Source organism: Strix uralensis, chromosome 1 (genome assembly GCF_047716275.1).
Source record: "Strix uralensis isolate ZFMK-TIS-50842 chromosome 1, bStrUra1, whole genome shotgun sequence".
NCBI lineage: Eukaryota > Metazoa > Chordata > Aves > Strigiformes > Strigidae > Strix > Strix uralensis.
In genome coordinates, this window is record NC_133972.1 from 120,955,548 (window position 1) to 120,975,301 (window position 19,754).

At 39.0% G+C, this 19,754-nt stretch overlaps 1 protein-coding gene across 5 annotated transcripts in view; it reads left to right on the forward strand.

The window, feature by feature from the left end:
* The first annotated feature begins 10,615 nt into the window (after positions 1-10,615).
* MYOM1 (myomesin 1) overlaps positions 10,616-19,754 on the forward strand; it is a 79,005-nt gene continuing 69,866 nt past the window's right edge. For all 5 annotated transcript variants that reach the window (XM_074878842.1, XM_074878860.1, XM_074878868.1 and 2 more), the window contains exons 1-2: positions 10,616-10,756; positions 14,276-14,754. In XM_074878842.1, coding sequence (XP_074734943.1) covers positions 14,330-14,754 — 425 coding nt within the window. In that variant the 5' untranslated portion in view covers positions 10,616-10,756; positions 14,276-14,329. The remainder of the gene's footprint in view (positions 10,757-14,275; positions 14,755-19,754) is intronic.

The following is a 19,754-nucleotide window of genomic DNA, read 5'->3' on the forward strand; positions in this document are numbered from 1 at the left end:
CAACCTGTGTGCATTGGGGTTACCTGAAGGAGTTCAGATGCCAGACTTTTTAAAAAAATGCAAACAAAGAATCAGACTATGATTCTGGAGGGGAAACCCCAAATTTGTGAGCATCTATAGATGATGATCCTGTCTTTCAGCTGTTAGAATAGTCAAGGACTAGGACAGGTTGCTCAGAGAGGTTGTGCAGTCTCCATCGCTGGAGGTTTTCAAGATGCAACTCAACAAAGCTGTTGACAATCTCACAGGGGAATCTTACAGCTGACCCTGCTTTGGGCCAGAGGTTTGACAAGAGACCTCCCAAGTCTCTTCCAACCTGAATTATTTTGTGATTCTGTGATTCTCATTGTAGATCCAAATTGCTATTCAGATGTGCTTTACTGTACGTTGATAGTAAACTCATTGCTAGAAATGATTAGCTGGACTAGCTGTATGGTACCCTGAGATGGAAAAGAGTACAGAAATTTCTACAAATGTAAGGTCATTTAGAAATGATGGCCAATAGAGAGATCACAGGAAAATGATGGGGCACTTGTCCTCTGTCTAACACCATCAGTATAATCTTACAAAAATACATGACCGATTTCTGAAGTCCTTCACTTACACATAGCCTTAATTTTTTCCAAGAGAGATTTTTCTCTGCTTAAGATCAGTAATGTCTTTCTTAGCAACTGAATATTGTTCCAAGTGTGTAAATGCTATCCAATAAAAGTAGTAACCACTCTTTTATTTTACTTCAGACATGCAAACCAGAGTAGCTTAAAAGGCTGTTCTTATATTGTTGCACGTAATTCAGACTTGTTAGAAGTGTGATTGAAACCACAACTGAAGTAGAGTTAGATTTAGAAATTCTGCTGGTGGTGCATTGTTTTAAACAGTAATTCCCTCTGGTGTAAGGAAAATTTAGAAAGCAGTGTCTTGTGCAGTCAAGCAATACTAAGATCCTGTGAAGAGCAAAATACTCAGGGGAAAGAGGAAAAAGAGAAGAAAATACATGAAGAACACATAATAACAAGACAAAGTTCTATAAAAAAGAAGAACTATGAACCAAAGTGTTCTGATTCTTATTCTGTGGGTAGCACGCAGCGGTAATGGTTACAGACTGGGAAAATTTCCCAAATTCCTACAGTTTGGTAAAGTGGGCAGTACCAAATTACCAAGTTGGCCAGGAAAATGTGGGTGTTTTGCCACAGTCATTGGGTGAGTTTGACCTCTTGGACTTCAGAAAAGAATAGGAATTTAATCACATTCTCAAGGTTAATTTTTTAATCTGGTGCTGAGAAAGTTTTTGTCTCAGTCTGCTAGCAGCACTTGAGAGTTACTCATCTGTGAGAGCTTCCAGCAGGGTTTCTCCAGCTCAGTGCTTTAGAATAGCCAGTGGCTGCAAGAACAGGACCCACAGGCATGGAGAAAATCAGTTTTTCCTTTTGCAAACCAAATTGCAGCTGGCTTTTCTTTCAGATTACACACAAAATTATTTTCTTTGTCTGCTAGAGTGATCTTTGATGGGTTTGAATAAAAGACATTTTAAAATAAAAATGATTGTAAATAAATTTCATTTATTTTTGCAGTCTTCCTGCCTGTTTTCAAATATGGCAAGAATATAGTACTTTATGGGTCAACATTCAGAAATTCTTTATTTAAAAATTAAACAAATGGATAAAAAAATGCCCAACTGTTCTTTCAAATGGAAAGAGGTCTAATTTAAAACATAGGGAATTCCAGTTTAGCTGAGATGGCCATGACAGGTACTACATGCAAAAGTTTTGACATAAAAAACTAAGAACTGATGAAAGTCCATAAATAACTGATGAAAATCCATAAATAAAGGTTAAATGAAGCAATATTTAAAGTATAAAACAACTGGGAGATGTGAGATACATATCTTAAATCTAAAATAGTGATTCTTTTGAAAGCACATCAGCATGCAGAAGATTTTTGACAAATGACTTCACACAGGAAGCTTGAATCTTGCATCTCCAGCTCCCAACAGCTCTGCTGTCATTCATGCAAAGCAACAGTAATCATCATCAGAGTTAGGAAAAAAAAAAAAAAGAGTGAGAGAATGTTTCTCCTTAACAATTTGCATATTCTGAATAAATTTGTATTACATATGCCTGTCAAATTTACAAGCACATATAAAATCTTTGTACAGTTTCCACACAGAGAAAACAGTGAGCAGTGACAAAGCATGGAAGAGATTCAAAGTAGTTGGTGTGAAAGAGTACAAAGATTTTTACTAGAAGGATTTTTAGCTCAGTTGGACGATGATTTGTTTTCAGCATCTGCTTAAAATGACTGAAGCACTAAACAAAAAATACTGTAGATGAGAAGCTGAGTACGCAGAATGGGCCAGGCTGTGCACTCATCAGTGCTACAGCCTGTGCTTTGCACAACAGAAATGGTCCATATGTCTCTTGTTTCTGCCATATTATGTCATATCTCAGCCTTTTAAGACCTTATTTAAGATTTCAGAAATTGAGCTCCTGGGATACTATTTACCTGTTTGACAGCATGTTGAATGGTAACTTTACGTATATATTTCTGAGACCAAATAAAGCATGCCAAATATCCTGGTTTAATATTTTATCTCAAATTGTGAGGAACAACATTGGCATGCAGAAGGATGAAAACTTGGGGATGAAAAGTAAACAAGAGTAGAGATGTTAAGAATAGCTCAAGAAGAAGAGAGAGAGAGAGGAAGAGGTGATCGGTGTGCATCCACATCCAAGTAGTGTGGATCTGCTGTGTACTGGGAGAAGTGATAGAAATTATAGACATGTAACCAGGCACAGGGATGGAATTAAGGCTGTATAAGCACAGCCTTGACTTAATAGCACTCTTTGTGTTGGGTAGGTACTTTGTTGTTTTCATTAGGAGACAGGGCTTTTTCATTATGTGCGGTTGTGAAATGACTCATCTGGGTTTTGAACAGAGGCTTGGTGACCTCAAGTTCTCTCACTGAAAAAATAGTTAATGATTTGTCCACACAGCCATTTTCTAAAGATATATCTGAGAGCACCTTAAACTAACTAGTTCATTTGAGCTACCTGTACACCTGCAGCACTGCTGAGATCAGAGCTGACTGAAAAACTCACCCCAAACTGATTAGCTCAGTAAATAGCAGGTGAAAATGTCCTATGCTGAGCTTTGTGTTGCCAGAGCTACACCATCACTGATGCTGGATTTAGCTAGTTAAATCTAGCATGGATAAATCTATACTTTGTGATAGCTGTTATCAGGAAAAAAACAGATGTTCTGCTTTTTAAGCCAGCTGCTTCTATAGGCAGAGGAGGGTATTTTAATAGCTGAAACTCACTCCCTGCTTGGCCCTCCCCTGCCCTGTAAGTTGCTTTTGGTACGTCCTCTTAGTTCCCCTACGTGCAGTCACAGAGATTTCTTTCTCTGGCAGTGAACCTGTGGTCCCTTTTCCTCAGGAGCCACAGCAGTCAGTGGGGTTCGGGCACATCTCTTGCCCATATGGTGTATGTCTCCCACTCAACATTGCTGCAACTTGCACGGTGGGAATACCAAAAAGAGGTGTAAATGACACATCCAGAAGTAAGTATTTTTCACTGCTGGCATGCACTGTATTTTGGAGGAGCACTTCTGAAATTTAGTGTGGCTAAATGACCCAGTGGGGATGGGTTTGCTAGATTAGGATTTGTATTTTGCCACTGCTGTTTTTTAACCTTACGGTGAGTTAGGAGGCTTGCTTTGGGTAGAAAGATAGTGAGTTGTGAATCGCAGTTTTTAGAAATGAGGCAGTGGTCCTCTGCTCCTTTCCAGTTTCTGTGGGGGAAGACTACCGCCACCTTGCTGGCGTGTCCTGCTGAAGGAGATTTCAGAGGAAGAGGCACGGATGTGCTAACAGGACATTGACAGCTTCTGGTAGAAAGCCATGAACAAGCTATAGCAAGAAAAAGACAGATGGGAACTAGTAACTTTTGACAGCTTATAAAGTACCCAAATCCAAATTGATTTTCAGAGAGTCAGTAAAGGTTGAGCTGTCATCTGTAGGACTAGCATTATATTGAATTCTGCAGTTTTACTATAAGCAGCTACTCCAAATATTCTTTTTTTTAATAAAGGACTTTGTTAAGCCACCACAACTTCTCCTATAAGTCACATGAGTGATAAGATCATAAAATAACTGATAAACAACAAATGATAAGGTGAAACATCCCCTTAGAAAGGATATTGCAAACCTGTCCACTGTGGGACTTCTTGCATCTTTTCCTGAACCATCTAGTACTGACCACCATCAGTCAGGAAACTGGACTGATCTTGCCCTGCAAATTCATACATTCTCCAGTCTTTGAAGCATCTTATTTCAGCTGAAGCTGGTCCCTTTTGCTGAGACTCCAAACTTGAACTTGCTCAGAAACGTAGGAAACTTGTCCTACAACATGGATGGAGAAACAAGTGTACCGTCCCATCACATAAAAATCAGAACTGATCTATTTCAAAGGTAAATATGCTGCTGCCCTTGTTGAATATAACTGCACTACAGCCTGAAGCCACCAGCAGGTGTTTTAAGTAACTGGAAAAAAATGTTCAAATAATTTGATTAACTGTCTAAATATTTATAAAAAGTCCTGATGGGTTTGGCAGTTGTCTCAAAATCCTTTGCTACTGTAATTTATGCTATTGATGTTGATACTTTATTTAAAGCTAAATCTACTAAAGCTAAACTAGATTAGCTAAAGCTAAACTAGCACTCCTAGTGGCAAATAATCACCAGAATTATCTCTGACTTGTTCCTTCACCCATCAGATCCTTCTAATCTCAGTTCCTTCTTTTCTTCAGTGTATCTCCTTCTCTTCAAATACTGAGGTCTTTTTGCATTACGTCCCCAACTTCTGGAAGAGTTTTTCATTCATAACTGATGTTTTAAATTTGATGGCTCTGTCCTGCAGGGAGTATTGAATAAAACAATCAATTTGTAAATTTCTGATGCAAATCTTCCTTGAAAATTTGTTCAGCTTAATTATTATATTGGAAATAATTTCCAAGTGTGATAGCTAAAGCCTTTTTTTTTCTATTAGGCCACTATCCTTTCATCTAATGGAAACATTTGATTGATTCAAAAGCATTTCATCAATCAATACGAGGACAAGGAAAATGAAAGTTGTTATTGCGTACTGGGTGGTAAATTTGTGTTAGCTATGCCTGAATGACTGTGGTAATGATTCTTATGATACCTGAGGCAATTTCTTTCTATTATTGCAATAGTGGCTTAAATCTGAGTGAGATGGTATCTACAGATCGTTTTCTTTGTAATGAAATAGTGCAGTTAGTTAAACAGACTTTTGATAACAGGAAAGGGGAAAGTAATCAATACAAGTTTAAGTGTTTAAGTGTCTGGGCTCTCTGAGGGCCACAGGTTCTGCCCATGGGGCCCCTCAGGGCAGGTCCTGGCAGCGGGGACCAGTCCCACTGCCCCAGCCAGGAGCAGAGCAGCTGGGGGGCACTGGGGCAGCAATGGGGCACATTTGTTGGGCCAATATCTTGGCCAAACTACTTAACTCATATTTTTGAAGCATATTATCTGCTTCTAAATGCTGCATAACTAAATTACAAGAGCTCAAATATTATACCTCAGTCAGGTTTTCTGGCTTTAGGTTATCTGTGGTTGGAGTGACTCTCTGGTCCTTCAGCAGCCATGTGTCAAGGTGTTTTGGCCAGTCTTTCCAAGATGCAAAACTAAACAGAGTGAGGGCACAGAAACTATCTGTTGTTATTGGAATAAAGGTATTAAAGGATCTGTGGTGTTTAGGAAAGTCTGACACATACACTATGGGACAACGTTTAACAACCATTTGTTTTGATATGTAATTTAAGATGACAGGAGATACTATGGATCAAAAACCCATGTAAGTGCCAAAGGCACTTAAAGAAATGATAAGAATTTTGTGTTGGAATAGCTCTAGGAGTCTGCTATAGGCTCTCAGGATGAGGTTTTAATATGAACAGAAACCTTTAAGATGTTAGGAAGGAAAATAAATCCTGCCAGCAACAAACTTGTTATGGGACACTTCTAGTTCCAGAGAGATACTGCGGAATAAATGTTACTAATAATGGTAAGGCAAATATTTCTGTACAATGAAAAATCAATCTAGGCACCAACAGTCAATAGCTTGAAAGGCTTTTGGAAAAATTTTGCTTTAAAACAAGTTTTGAAGAAAAAGTTATCAAACATTTGGAGGGAAATGGAAATATGGGTGGAATGTGCTCAGTACAAATAAATCATGTAACCCATCTAGAGCAAGAACAAAATCAGGAAGAACAGATCAAGTAACATTTTACTTTTTTAATAACATGATAAATCATTTCCCAAACAATAGAAATGCAACTGATTGATTCCATCTGGATTTGATATTTTAACACCTGGAAAACTGTTAGTTAAAATGGAGTCTTTACACGAGACGTATAGGGCAGCCAAGCACTACACTAGCTCAGTAGCTAGACAAACGATACCAGGTTTTGTTGAGAAGGGAAGAATTGGAGGAGAGATTTTAGTAGCAAAGGAACAGTCTTGGAAATGATAGTTAATGTTTTTGCTGGTGATCTTATTATCAAAAAATAGGTGCTAATGTAATTTGCTGACTACATAACATTGAGGGGCATCCGCCCTGCAAAGAAGGATTAGAATATTATATAGGATTAAGGCTTAGAGTAGTATAGATGAAATTCAGTAGTACAAAGTGTAAGGTCATAAGATGTAAGATGTGACCAGATTGCCTCAGCTGGGAGTGACAGAGGACTAAAGAGATCTGAAGACATTAATCAGCCAGGATGACTGTAAAATGCCAATGTAATGTATGTGTGAAAAAGGCCAATGCAATTCTAAAGTCTATTGGTTAAGGTTTTTTTCCAGCAGAGACAGAAATGTGTCACAGTATGAGAGTAACCGTCTCTAATGAAACTTCCTCTGGAGTACTGTGTGTAGTTCAGGCCACCCATGGTGCAGAAAGAGAACTTCAAGCAGGACCAGATACAGGTGGGCTTTGCTATGTTTATGAAAAAATTGTTTTCCACCATTGCCTGTCAGCAGGCAGAAGGAAGGAGCGCAGACTGGTGTCTCCTGTGCGTGCGTTGGCAGTGAGGAAGCTGGGACCAGAGGTGGAGCCATGCAGTCGGCCTGACGGGAGACCTCTGTACCTGGAGGAGTCAGCGATCCACACAGCACGCCCGGGCCTGTGCTGTGCTGTGCCAGGCTGCACTGCAGGTACGGTGTGGCCTTCAGGCTGTGTTGTGCTGCACATATCCCTTGGCTGAAGGATAAACTTTGCCAGCTAGTCGCACAGAGGAACCTGCAGGCATCTCCTGCTCAGTACCAGCGACGACACCACCTGCATGGCCTTGCCTGTATCCAAGAGTGCAGCAAGAAGTTCTCTTGTGAACATCCTTTCTGTTTGAGAGTAGAAATGATAAATAGAGTTGTTTTCTTGTAAGAAAATCCTATAATAGCTCAAATGACTGAAATGAGGGATCCTTTTCTCCTGACAGGGTCTGCATGGTGTGCTGCATATGGTTTGGAGTCCTGTTTGATGCTACACTGCTTGGAGCCCCCAGCATATAAGGGGATGTAAGATTATCTTTACTATTTTTTTCTTACAGTGTTAGCACTAATACATTACATTTTGACTAATACCTTACAGAGTCTGTGTGCCTTTCTTTCTGGAATAATAATGGACCAGCACCTCCTGATTCAGCACTCCTAGTGAAAAACTTGCACCAGTGTTGGTTCATTTCATACCTAATTTATTTCCCCTTACTTTTGCATGCTAAAATAAAATCTGAGAAATAGCTTTCTTATTTAACCTTTGTTTTCATGTAGAGAAACAATAGGAGGGCTTAGAATCAGATTGGCAGTGGAGGAAATGGCAATGTCCTCCTCTTTATCCAACCCAGCCTCCACATCAGTGAGGAGAAACGCTCTGATCAGAGCTACAGGAAGCTTTGAATGTAATATCTATCCATAGCAAGGAGAAAGTGGTCTTACGCTTGGTATTCCAGGTGTGAGGCCAGACTCTGAAGCTGCAGTAGGCTGCTCCTAGTCCCTTCTGTTACATGTCTGACTCCACATGAAAGACATGAACTGAGAGTGATGCAGAGAATAAACTGAAACAGAGATTGACTTTACCTGGAGATTAAGACCTTCTCATGGGTGGTAAGGAAACACAGATCTCCCTTGTCTTCAGTGGTCTGTGAAGATGCCTAGTTAGGGTATAATGGAGAATAGCACATCTTCACAAAGTGATATTTTTTCTGGAGAAAAAATGTCTGGACCAAAGTTTGAAAATAAATTCCAGAAGGCAACACACATACTCAAAAACTCTGTCCTCCAAAAAATGTTTTGCTAGTTTTACTTAGGACTCGACTCTAGTGAAATAGATGGTCTTGGATGATGTGGAATTTGACTAATACCCACAGCTACAGGGTGCTGGAGCTCTCAAAGCTTCAGTGGACAAACAGTCTAGAAAGCTCTTTTTTTCCACTGTGTCAGATTCTAAATTAATCCCCAAGCTTTCCCATTCAGAAAACCAAACTGGTCTCTGGCACTATGTAATTCTAATTAGCAGAAGACAGAACTGAAATTTCCAAAGAGTATCTCTCCCAGGACCAGTGTGACTAAATACACGTGGATGCACAGTGCTGCAGGGATTCTGAGACTTACAGAGCTCCAAGTGGTTTGAAACATGTACTTGACATTCAAATAGGAGTTAAGTGGTTTAAAATTAGCTGTGGATATTATCTCATTTTAAAACCAGATAAAAGTGTGTAAATTTAAGTGCCAAAATAATGAAAGAACCCAAAAGATTTTGCTGTCACACTCTATCTCCATTTTATTTACAGAATAAAGAGAGGCAGCACAGAATTTGAAAACTGTATTGGACTTGGTAGTACCATTATATCCAGAAAAACACTGAAAATGTTGTTTAGATTTTTATATCCCATCTGTGAGCCATACAATTGCATTGCAATGAGAGCAGAGAAACAGGATGTTTAATTATTTTAATTTCTCTACATCTCTGAATTTTTAAAAAAACAATTTGCATGTCATTAAGTCTTTTAAGATGTGAGTGCAAATAACCCACATTGAACGAGTGGATCAGGAGTCTGTAATAGAATCCAGGAGTCCATCCACTGAGGCCCCTACCTTCTCTAATTAAAAATGTACATTATAGGCCAGATTCTATAGCTCAGTGGCACTGCCATTGGCACAGAATTCTGGGGCAAAGAAAAAGTTATATTAGGGTTCACATTTTTCATTCTCTCTGTTGCAGGTTTGGCCAGTTTCCTGAGCCAAGATACAGTTTCTATGACTGTACAACTTTTTGCTGGGCATACTTTCTGTGCTTGGGAGCAAAGACCAAAAAAGCCCATATGGTTAATGTAGTTGAGCAGCTCCCGGTGTAGGAGATGAAGGGGCATGTGAACTTACTCCATGGTGTAGCATAAGGCAGGAAGTAGCGACTCCCCAGGGAACAAGTAGCTAGTAGGGAGAACAAAGAGATTTCAGGTGGAATCAAGGCAGTGAGGTGAAGAAGAGGATACTGGTGTACCATTGTACAGAAAAGCCTGGGACCTGCTGGTCTCTTCCAGACCTTCTGCTGGTGGTTCCACTCATAAGGGGGAAGGCCTCAGCAGAGGAGAAGGATCTGGAAAGTTCTCAGTTGTGTCACATGGTGGGTGTGGTGGAAAGGGCTATAGCAGAACTGAGAGGGATAATGTTCTGTCAATGCAAATGGACAAAATAAAGTGGACTAATCACTTGTATTGAAAGTTAAATGTACAGTGCAGAGCAAAATTTGTATCTACAGTGAAGTCACAGTGCGTTCCACATATTAGAGCTCAGGTGATGGAAATTGTTCTGATGTAATATTCAGCCACGCTGATCGTACATTTCTGTGCCAAAATGTTATGACCAAAATGAAGGAAGACAAGCCCATTTAATCATCCCTAGAGGTAATACTCTTTAATTTAGAAACAAAAAGTTAGGTCTTAGAGCTGCATTGTTTATATCTACTTAAATACCTCATGAGGTAATGTTCTTAATGCAGTATTTTATCTTAAATAATATAATAAAAAACTAACACTTTTTCAACAGAACAAAGAAAGTACATTTTTATTTAATTGTAACACATTGTATGGCTTTATAGAATTTTGCTAACTGCTTCTCTAGATTGTCATTAACTTGAAATATCTACATTACATGCACTGTGGCTTGACATTAAAAAAAAAAAAAGATACCATGAAATATTCATATTCTTGAACTGTGTCAAAGGTCAATATAGGAACTGATCTTTCCTTGTTTCTGGTTCATGACACAATATTTTTTTTTTCTCTCCTAAATCTGATTTAACTAAGGAAAAAAATCCTAGAAATAATTTTGAATTGGAATATGGATTTTATATGGAATTTAGCGAAGATACTTAAAAGGGAGAACTCTCAGTCTGAAGCTGCTGTCATCGTGTCTTTGCACAGAGATAGCACAGGGTATCGGTATCTGTCTCTGTGTCTCTCCCTCTTCGATGCTATATTTATCACCCCCATGGCCATAAAAGGCCTGGACTGGGGCTCTGACATTCCACTGACTGCAGGCATTATTTTTGTTCTGGACCTTGAAGTCCAGTCCTTACCCCTCGTCCTGACTACCTCTTTCTTTGCTAGCTTCATCGTTGCTGTATTTTTCTGCTATTCATCCACTTGAGAGCTATTCCATTTGCTGCTGGTCATTTGGGCTCTGGTAAGTCTTCCTTTATGACAGGAGATTTTATGTGTTCAATTATTTTTAATCTGACTCTGTAATGTTGAGTTGATAGTAGCTCTCAGCTCAGCAGTTATTTGAGCGACTTGTGGAAATGGACTGAAGACCTCTGAGGGTTCAGCTGTCAAACAAAGCAAAGTAGTGCAAGGGTTCACTCATTACCAACTCAACTATCCTTGCATATTGTCACAGTACTCTCAAATGAAGCATGGGTTACTGAGATACAGGAGGAATTTGTCATGTAACCTCCTTTGGGCTTACAGAATGTGTAAATAATCTAAATATTTTCTAGTTGCATAGGATATCCTGTGATTTGTAAAGCCATTGCCTGAGCTGAAGGAAATGTTATAATTTTTTTTCCTGCTTGTAAGAGTTTCTATATTTTATCTGTTTCACTATTTTCACTGATTGATGGAGTGGATATTTAAAGAATTACACAAAATGGTAAAAAATGCAAGAGGTAATGCCAATAAAATTTTTAAAAAATAAAATCCTTTAATGTGTAACTACGACTTATGAAGAAGTACAGAACTGTCTGTGTGCTCAGTAGTTGTTTTGAAAATTTGGGTCAACAGCTGCTAACATATAGCTCCAAAAACTGTATATTCATCTAACTATGGCCACTAATATTTTTAAGCCAAGCTCTGTGGTTATGAAATGCTACACAGATCTTGAGAGGGAGTGTTACCCTCACACTAAAGGGAGGACACAAACTAAGTAGGTGCAGGTAGCATGGATTTTATAAAACTTAAGAGATGGGAGTCAATCCAATAATAAGAGAGTGCTCCAAATAGGAGCAAAATTGTTATAAGGTTCAGAGTTTCTTGTTGTCTCCGATAGTGTCAGACTACTATATCTGCTCAGACTAGTGCAACTATCTGATCCTGACCTGTGAGCAATGCTTGATGTTTCAGAGGAAATATAAAACATAACTCATAGTGTGATAAAATATCTATAAAAGGAGTTTCCTCTTATATGACGTGAGCCAGAGTTGGCCTTTGATTTGAACCAGAAGAGCTGAGTTGGTGTTCAGCTCCTCTCTTACTGCCTTATTCTTATTCTTATCATAGAGTCCTCCACTGAGGACAGTGAGGTCTGGACCTTTTATGTTTGGAAGAAAAAGGTTGCCTTTGTACATTTTAAGCATGCTGACTTTAAGTCTGCTGCTTGTTCTTTTGCTCTTATAAGATGTAAATGAAATGCCTCATTTAATTTCTCCTCAATGGGCAACACACGCAGTGCTTTGTACTTTTAGATCATCTTCATTACTCTGAAGCCTGGAAGGTTGTGGGAATCCCCAAGGGATGGGATTGAATGAATGTCTGTTAGCATTGTGGCTGTTGTATCCATGATGAAGCCAGCCAACACTGCAAATAAAGCTGGTGAAGATGAAGAGAGACAACTGTAGTACTCTCAGAAGGAAAACAGGATGTTCTCATGTTCTTTCCCTTTCAGTGTGCAAGACAATACTCATCTGTACACCTTAACTTTGCTCAGCAGAGATTACAATGGCTTGCAAACCCTAAACCTAGCTCTGAGGAGCTGGGAGAGAAAGCAATGAAGAAAAACAGAGAAGAAATCTTCTGAAACTAGGGAAATTAAGAGGAACTATGTACTACTGGAAGCTAACAAAGTGAAATAATAACAACGCAAAATATTGATAGGTATTAGGGACAAGGCTGTTAGTCAGAATAATTGTGTTCTTTAGACTTACATGAAAAAATGGCCAGCAGGAGAAATAAAGGAATTAAAAAGGAACATCAGTTTTTGCCATAGAGAACAATGGGCTACCACTTTTTCCCATTCCTCCCCCTTTCTCAGATAAAAATAAAGTAAACATATAAACTGGTCTCCTTGAAGTCACAGTTTCACTGTGGTCAAGATACCAGCAATTTCATTTTACATACTTAAAGACTTCTGAATGACTTTCTTGTTGACTTTCTGCAAACAAGTGATCTGTTCTGTTATCACACAAAGAGCAGTTCCCCCGAGAAACTCCTGAAATATAAGAAAGTTGAAACATTGGGGTTTTTTTCAAAATTTGTCTTAGTCAGTGTGAGTACCTGAACAGTTACCAAAGAGAATAGTTTGCAATTTGTTGACTTGCTATCAGAACCAAATACTAAAGAAGCAGCCAAGGACTGAAATCTAGGAAGCATAAGGACCAGGGAAAAAATATATTGATTTTCATGAAATCATGATTACACTCCAGCTCTGTAAGTGTATGTTATGTCAAAACAGCAGATCATTTTTCATCAACATGAAAAAAAACAGAAGTAGAACAAGTCTGTTATTGTTGTGATTGATATTAAAAAAAAAAACAGTAACAAACACCTCTCACCATTGTTTTTGGATCTTCTTTAAATTCTTCTAAACATTTTCCCACTGTAGCTCATTTCTATTCACAATCATGTACCTTTTTAGGGACAATCCTAGCCATGTTGTAGGCCTAATCACCACTCATAAGAGAAAGAAAAGTTATCACAGGAATTGGTAGAGGTAAGCTTGCATGTCAAAGAAGAAAAAGTCAGTTTTAACATCAGCAAAATAAAACATTAGCAAAATAAAGACTGAATTGCCATCTTAAAAAAAGCAAGGGAAACCCTTTCTGCACTCAACCCTCATCCCATTTTGAGAGGGGAACTACCTTTCACCTGATCAAATTTCCTACTACAAGCAACTGCAAGACAATCTACTGATGACTGTGCAAAGTAAAACTTAGATGGGGCTATCATCTGGAGGAAGTTTCTTGATGATCTTGAACATAGCATTCTAGGTTAAAAAAAAAGGGTCATTTAGACGGAGGAGCGTGATATTATTTTACTCACTGCATACAGTCTATATCCCTGATTAAACTGTAAAAGTATGATAAGCCATTTTAAATGGATCTCTGGTAGCACATACAAAATAATCAATGTAATGCCGCTTACAGAAGAAGTGACATCTTTCTCAATCTTAATGTTTTTAATTCACTGTTAAGATATTAAACAGAATATTAAATTCAATCTGAAAACTGGATTACAAGAATTAATTAAATTTTCATATATTTTTATTTCAGCTTATATAACCTTGTTGGAATTTCTCATACCTTTTAAAATAATTTATTAGTTTATCATCTCTTTTATAATCTAACAAAAAATATTTACACTATCTCTGAAGAAGCTGGCCACATAAAATTTCATTAGTTCACAGTAATGAGTGGAGAACTGGAGCGTGTAATACTTGAATAGTTTGCAGTAACAGGGAGACCAACTACAAATGAACAGACAATAGTGCGAGGTTTTGTGTTCATGATGAATGACATGAACTTCTTGAAACTTAAATACAAACCTAGCTTAAAGTCTAAAACACATCATAAAAAGATAACCCTAAATTTATTGCATTTGATTTTTGAAGTTTTAAGTTCTGTGTTAGTTTGTATTAAGTTGCGTATTATTTGTATGCTAACTCAGAAGTTTCTTTGACAGTAGTCCTTATGTTTGATCTGTTCTTTTTCAGACACTGTCCTGTTTATTTACATTCAGTAAAAAACAAAATTAGAAGACGCCCATAATGTCTTTACCTTTCTACCAAAGACACCATGAGCACTATGACCGTGCATACCGCCATAAAGCACTGCAGTCCACTGTAAGCCAGTACCAAAAGGAAGCAAAGAGCAAATCTGCTGTCTATGCTCAAGGATCTACAGCTTACTCTAGGGGCTCTGCAGCCTATCGCCATGCATCTGCAGCAGACTTCAGCCTTGACTCTTCAACAGCATATAGTCATGGCTCTTCAGCCTATGACCTTGAGTCAGCAGCCTACAGCTATGGATCTACAGCCTATGATCACTCTGCAGCACAAAGCAAAAGATCTGCTGCCTACAGTCTTGACTCTGAATCCCTCAGCAAGAGCTCAGCTGCCTACAGGCATGGATCTGAATCCATCAACAAGCTGGCTGCAGCCTACAGGCTGGGATCTGAAGCCTATAGTCTCGGGTAAGTAAATCTGTCTTTGGAACAATATTCCAAAACAAAAATATCCAACCACCTCTCATTGAAATCAATGGCAAAACTCTCCTCCTCTTCCACAGAAATTGTCTCTGTAACTTGGTGTTAATGTATTTTCCAGGCTTGGTGTTTTCCTTGGACTTTGGCAATGGGAAGGACAGCTTAGTTTGTTGGACTAATTCATGTGTGATGGTTGGATTGGCATAAGCAGAGCACTGGCGATGCTGATGTGGCTGAATGATGACATATTCATGCTCCAAACTGGTTAGGCATGAGCCACCTCTCCTTCCAAGTTGTTTAGCTGTATTTTTACAGCTGAATTTAATATGCAGTGCTGAGAAAGCTTTTGAGTTGAGGGTGGTTCTTATCTGGCCAGGTTGGAGCAGTAAAAGAACTTAGGGCTGTTCACGCAAGTTTGAGCTGACATGTCTATACATCATTAAACAATTCTGCTTTGGCCTAATGGTTTCACTTTTATGCTGAGTGATTCAAATTGAAGTTTTCACACCATATACAGGTTAAGGCATACTATTTCCAAAGTAGGAATACCCTGAAGTGTCCATCTTGCACTAGAAGAGCACCTATGCTTAGCTGCCATGTTTTTTGTTTAATTAAGATAAAATTGCTCAAGCAATTACATTAACAGAATTTTTTAGATATCATAGCCTCACATTATTTGTATGTATCTCAGAGATTTACAGAAATTAGGGGAGTATTAAAGTAAGATTAGAGCAGCTTGTAGCAATAGAGGAAAAGATCAACAAATTATAGCCCAAAACATCTGCTCACTGTTATATTAATACAAAATTTAGAGTATTATTAGCAGAACTGAACAAGACTTGTCCATCAGAAAATTTAAATTTTGGAAACAGAATATCCTCCAAGGATTGTGGATAAAGATGGAATTTTGGCCAAAACCACTGAGGGAAAGACTACCTGTACTGCAGTAAACAATCCTTGTGATTACAGCCTTCACTTGGTTTTCAGAAAGTTCAGGGTCAAGTCTCTATTTGCCAAGGTCTGCTCAGGAATTTGAACGTCAGGCTGTTAGAGGCCAGATGAATGACTTGACCACTTGACTGTCTTAGGCTGCGTAATACCCAGTCTTTGCTGTTGAAACAATTTCACTTGTGCAGATAATTAACTACTGAGTGGAGCAGCGAGAAGGTCATTTATAATCTGATGAAGGGAAGCAAACTGGAGATGCTGGGACTGAGGGTTATGTTTCCAGATGGAGTTGGGTAGGGGAAGATATTCTAAATTTTTGCAGTGATGCAGCTGTGCCTACATACTGTTGCTGACCCTAACCCAAAGCTGCCTCCTCCTCATAGAAAATTTCCCATAAGAAATGGGAACATTACTTAAAGTTGCAAAAAATTATTTACAAAACCTGCTTCTGAGTCCCAGTTACAAACACTTCAGTGGCTCTGCTATCTCAGATTAGTTGCTTCTGAAACCTGTATATTCTCACCAAGAAGAACTCTAATATCAGAAAAGTAATATTAAAGGAAAGGGAATTTCTTAACTGGGAGAGAACCTAAAACATTTCCAGGTTTCCTGAGGTTTTGGTTGAGATAATAGCTTTTGTTTTAAAATAGAGTATTTGGTCATATTTCCAAGCTACTCTGTAGTGCAAGAGTTGCCAACAGATTGATATACTACCCTGGTAATCAGAGATGAGAATGTCTCAGCTGTAACTTCTTTTTTATTGTGATCTTGTGCATGTGTTGGAGGTTTGAGAAACTCAGTGCTGCTATGTAAGACTAGGACTCAGGAGATTAGACCCATGCAATTTAAATCTGTTGCACAAAACTTAATTAATACAAGAGAGAATATGGTTCTGAATGATAATTTCAATATTTAACTAAATCTATGGTTAATATGGCATCTATGTTGGTATTTATTTGGTTTTTGCAGCCCATTTTGCTGCAATTTGCAAGAGGTAAAGTAGACCAAATAATGTGACTATACGGTTAAATGTAGTGCCAGTTTTAAGTAATTGTTTTCAAGTTTGTACTGTTTTCCCCAGATAGCCCAAAACACTTGAAGGGATAATGTGGAGAAAAGAAGTGTTATTAAAATAAATTGGGCAAATCAAAAACCTTCTGTTTTCATCCATATGAAAGGAATGGTGTAGTAACAACAAAAAAAGAAAATGAGTCTTCAGACCCGTTCAATTTTCAAAAACTAGAAAGGGCCTTGAACTGAAATGCTGTATCTAAATGACCTACAACAGTAGTGGTTGCTTGAAACCTGAATGGCCACATGAATCCAAATCCAGATAAAATTCTTCAGCTAACTATTATTGCATATCACTGAATTTTAACATCAAATATATATTTATGTATTATGGATATATTTTTGTGGATAAACCCCCATTAAGCCCAACATGAAAAGTATACTATTCAAATATTAAGCTTTTATTCAGGTCACTTTACCTAAAGTAGCTTCTGCTAAACTTTACTATACTTGCAGAATTTAAGACTCATCCTTTTCTGTATCCACCGTACAGAAGAGGGTGTTCATAAAGCAATGGTGTTAACATGCAGTTAGTGTTATGTGAGGAATTCATCACGGGAAAACAGTGGAGAAGTGGACTAGGTAAACTGCAAGACCTTGATGTCAACCCAATTCTCTGATGTTGAAGCCTCACTTGAAGGAGAGCTTCAACATTGTAGACAGCTTGAAGGAGCTGCAGCTTGCTTTTTCATGAGGACAAAAAAAAGTCTCTGTTTGCAAGTGGTCTGTCCCTTTCCCACATTTCAAGTCTTCTTCACACCATGACAGCTTGAAGAAGTGAGAGAAATGAAAACTGGCAAAACCAAGAGCAAGTACAGAAGCTTGAAGTTTTGCTGGCTACAGTTTGCCAAAGCTGCAAAACCTTGGGCTCCTAAAAGACAGCCAGTGGTACTGTGTAAAGGTTTCCACTTCACCCCTAGCCCTCCCTCCCTACCAGCTCATGGGTCCAGCCATATGCTGCTTCTTTGGCTTCCGCAGAGCCAGGACGAGTGGGGTGTGTTGCTTCCTCCGAGGAGCAGGCAGGGTCTGTACAGGTGAGGGGTGGCAGCTTTCTCCAAAAAGCCATTGTGGCCACCTGTCCTCTTCTCTGTCCCATCCTCAGGGGCTGCCAGCATGGGGAGGTTACAGCTCCTGTGCAGTTCTTCCCCCAGCACAGCTCCATCCTCCGTGTGCTTCTGAGAAGCTTTGAGTCAAGTCTGCCAAAACTACTCATAGCACTACAGACCTGTCACAAGGGACTGCTGGATTAAACCCGTGTACCTCTTTTTTTGGAAGCTCTGTCATTAACCTTTGTTCAGACTTTCACTCCTTTTCCATGTGTTATTTTCCTGGTCAGCAGCATCAGATAATCCCATTGTGTCACAATTTATCTGCCAGCAAATGGGCCAGAGATTTGCTTAGAGACAAAACAAGTTATTGGTGCGGCTCAGGTATTTGGCATATATTTTGCAGGTCAAGTGAAATAACAGAGAAGACATGGCATAATACAGGTGAACCAAGCAAACAGAGGAGAGGTGCCTTACTAAATTGCAATTAATTAGGCTGCCAGACAGTAAGAATGAATGTTCTTCTAGCAATAGTGTAACCAGGATTGGGACAGGGCTGAGTAAATAATAAACTTTAAGAAACATGAGAAGACCATGATCTTGGCACTGTTTATCCTTTGGTTTATTATAGGTGAGGGATAAGACGGTGGCGTCCAAACATCATAGCCAAGCATGGAAATTGTTTTAATGAGACCTGCTATGTGGAAACAATTCCCCTTGAAAAATCTGTTGTGGAAGCTGTGTTAGTGAACAGTGCCATTATTGCCAGCGATATTGCCTGGGCTTGTGGCAAATCTGTCAGCAACTTAAAATGAATATAGTCAGCAGAGAGTGCTTCTCATCTTTAGAGGCTGGTTTTAAAAAGCTCTCTTCTGAAATTTTTTTCTTTTCTTTCCTGTAACTGGGTTTGCCAATCCACTCTCTCCTCTTTACAGTGAGTAAATTCAAACACTGCATATTAGGAAAGAAGCAGCTGCTAGAAAGAGAGCCTGGAAAACTGGTAAATGCCTCTTGGCTAATGGAGCTCTGGCAGGTACAGCTGGTACAGCTGTGTGTGTATACCAAATGCATCCCTTTCTGCTGTCAGAATAAAGTGAGAGAGAGACATAACAAAAGCATGCTAAGGACAAGATACATGATTTTCTAGAGGTGTAAAAGAGCTTACATGTGCCTTTTCATGCAGGGGTGGAATAACTAAGGAATAGGGTGTTGTGGTCCACTCCTAGAACACATTTCTACATCCACTGGACTCAGACTTTCTTTGTTCAGAGTGGAAAACCTGTCCCTTCAGGTTTTTCAGCACAGAAACAAGGGCAGTGCTAACATATTGAAGTAGAGTTCTATCTGAGAATAAGCCATTGAAACAAAACCTCTGTTTGGGAGTTTCAGAGTTTCACAGTGTTGTTGTCTTTAGTTCCTCTGCTGGGCTAGAGGGAAAAGCTAATAGTGTTTATCTGTTTATTACATCTCTACAGGACAATGCCTGTGCCTTTAGCATTTATAGCCATCCAATGCCCACTTCAGTGACTCTACTGAGAAACTGGGAAAATGTTGACACTGATATTTTAATGTGCTGAAAACCATCAAGAAATGAGGACAGTAGGCTTGGGTCACCAACCTTGATAAGACAGTACAGATAGTATCTGGCCTGGAAAAAAACACACATATGCTAGCTGGGCGTATCAAGTGAGGCTGAAAGCTGTTAAAAGGTCATGATACTGTTCCTCCCTGTGAAACTAGAGAGCACCGATACCCTGCTCCTTCTCCTCCAGGAAGATTCTGTTCCACATATCAGGTAAACGGTTGGAACATTTTAAAATAAAGGGCAAGATTTTAGATTCTGGTTCAAGAAAGCAGAATCCTCCTTTGGGCTACCTAAATAATGGTTGTAGGCAGGGTTTGGTTTCTGTGTTATACAGGAAG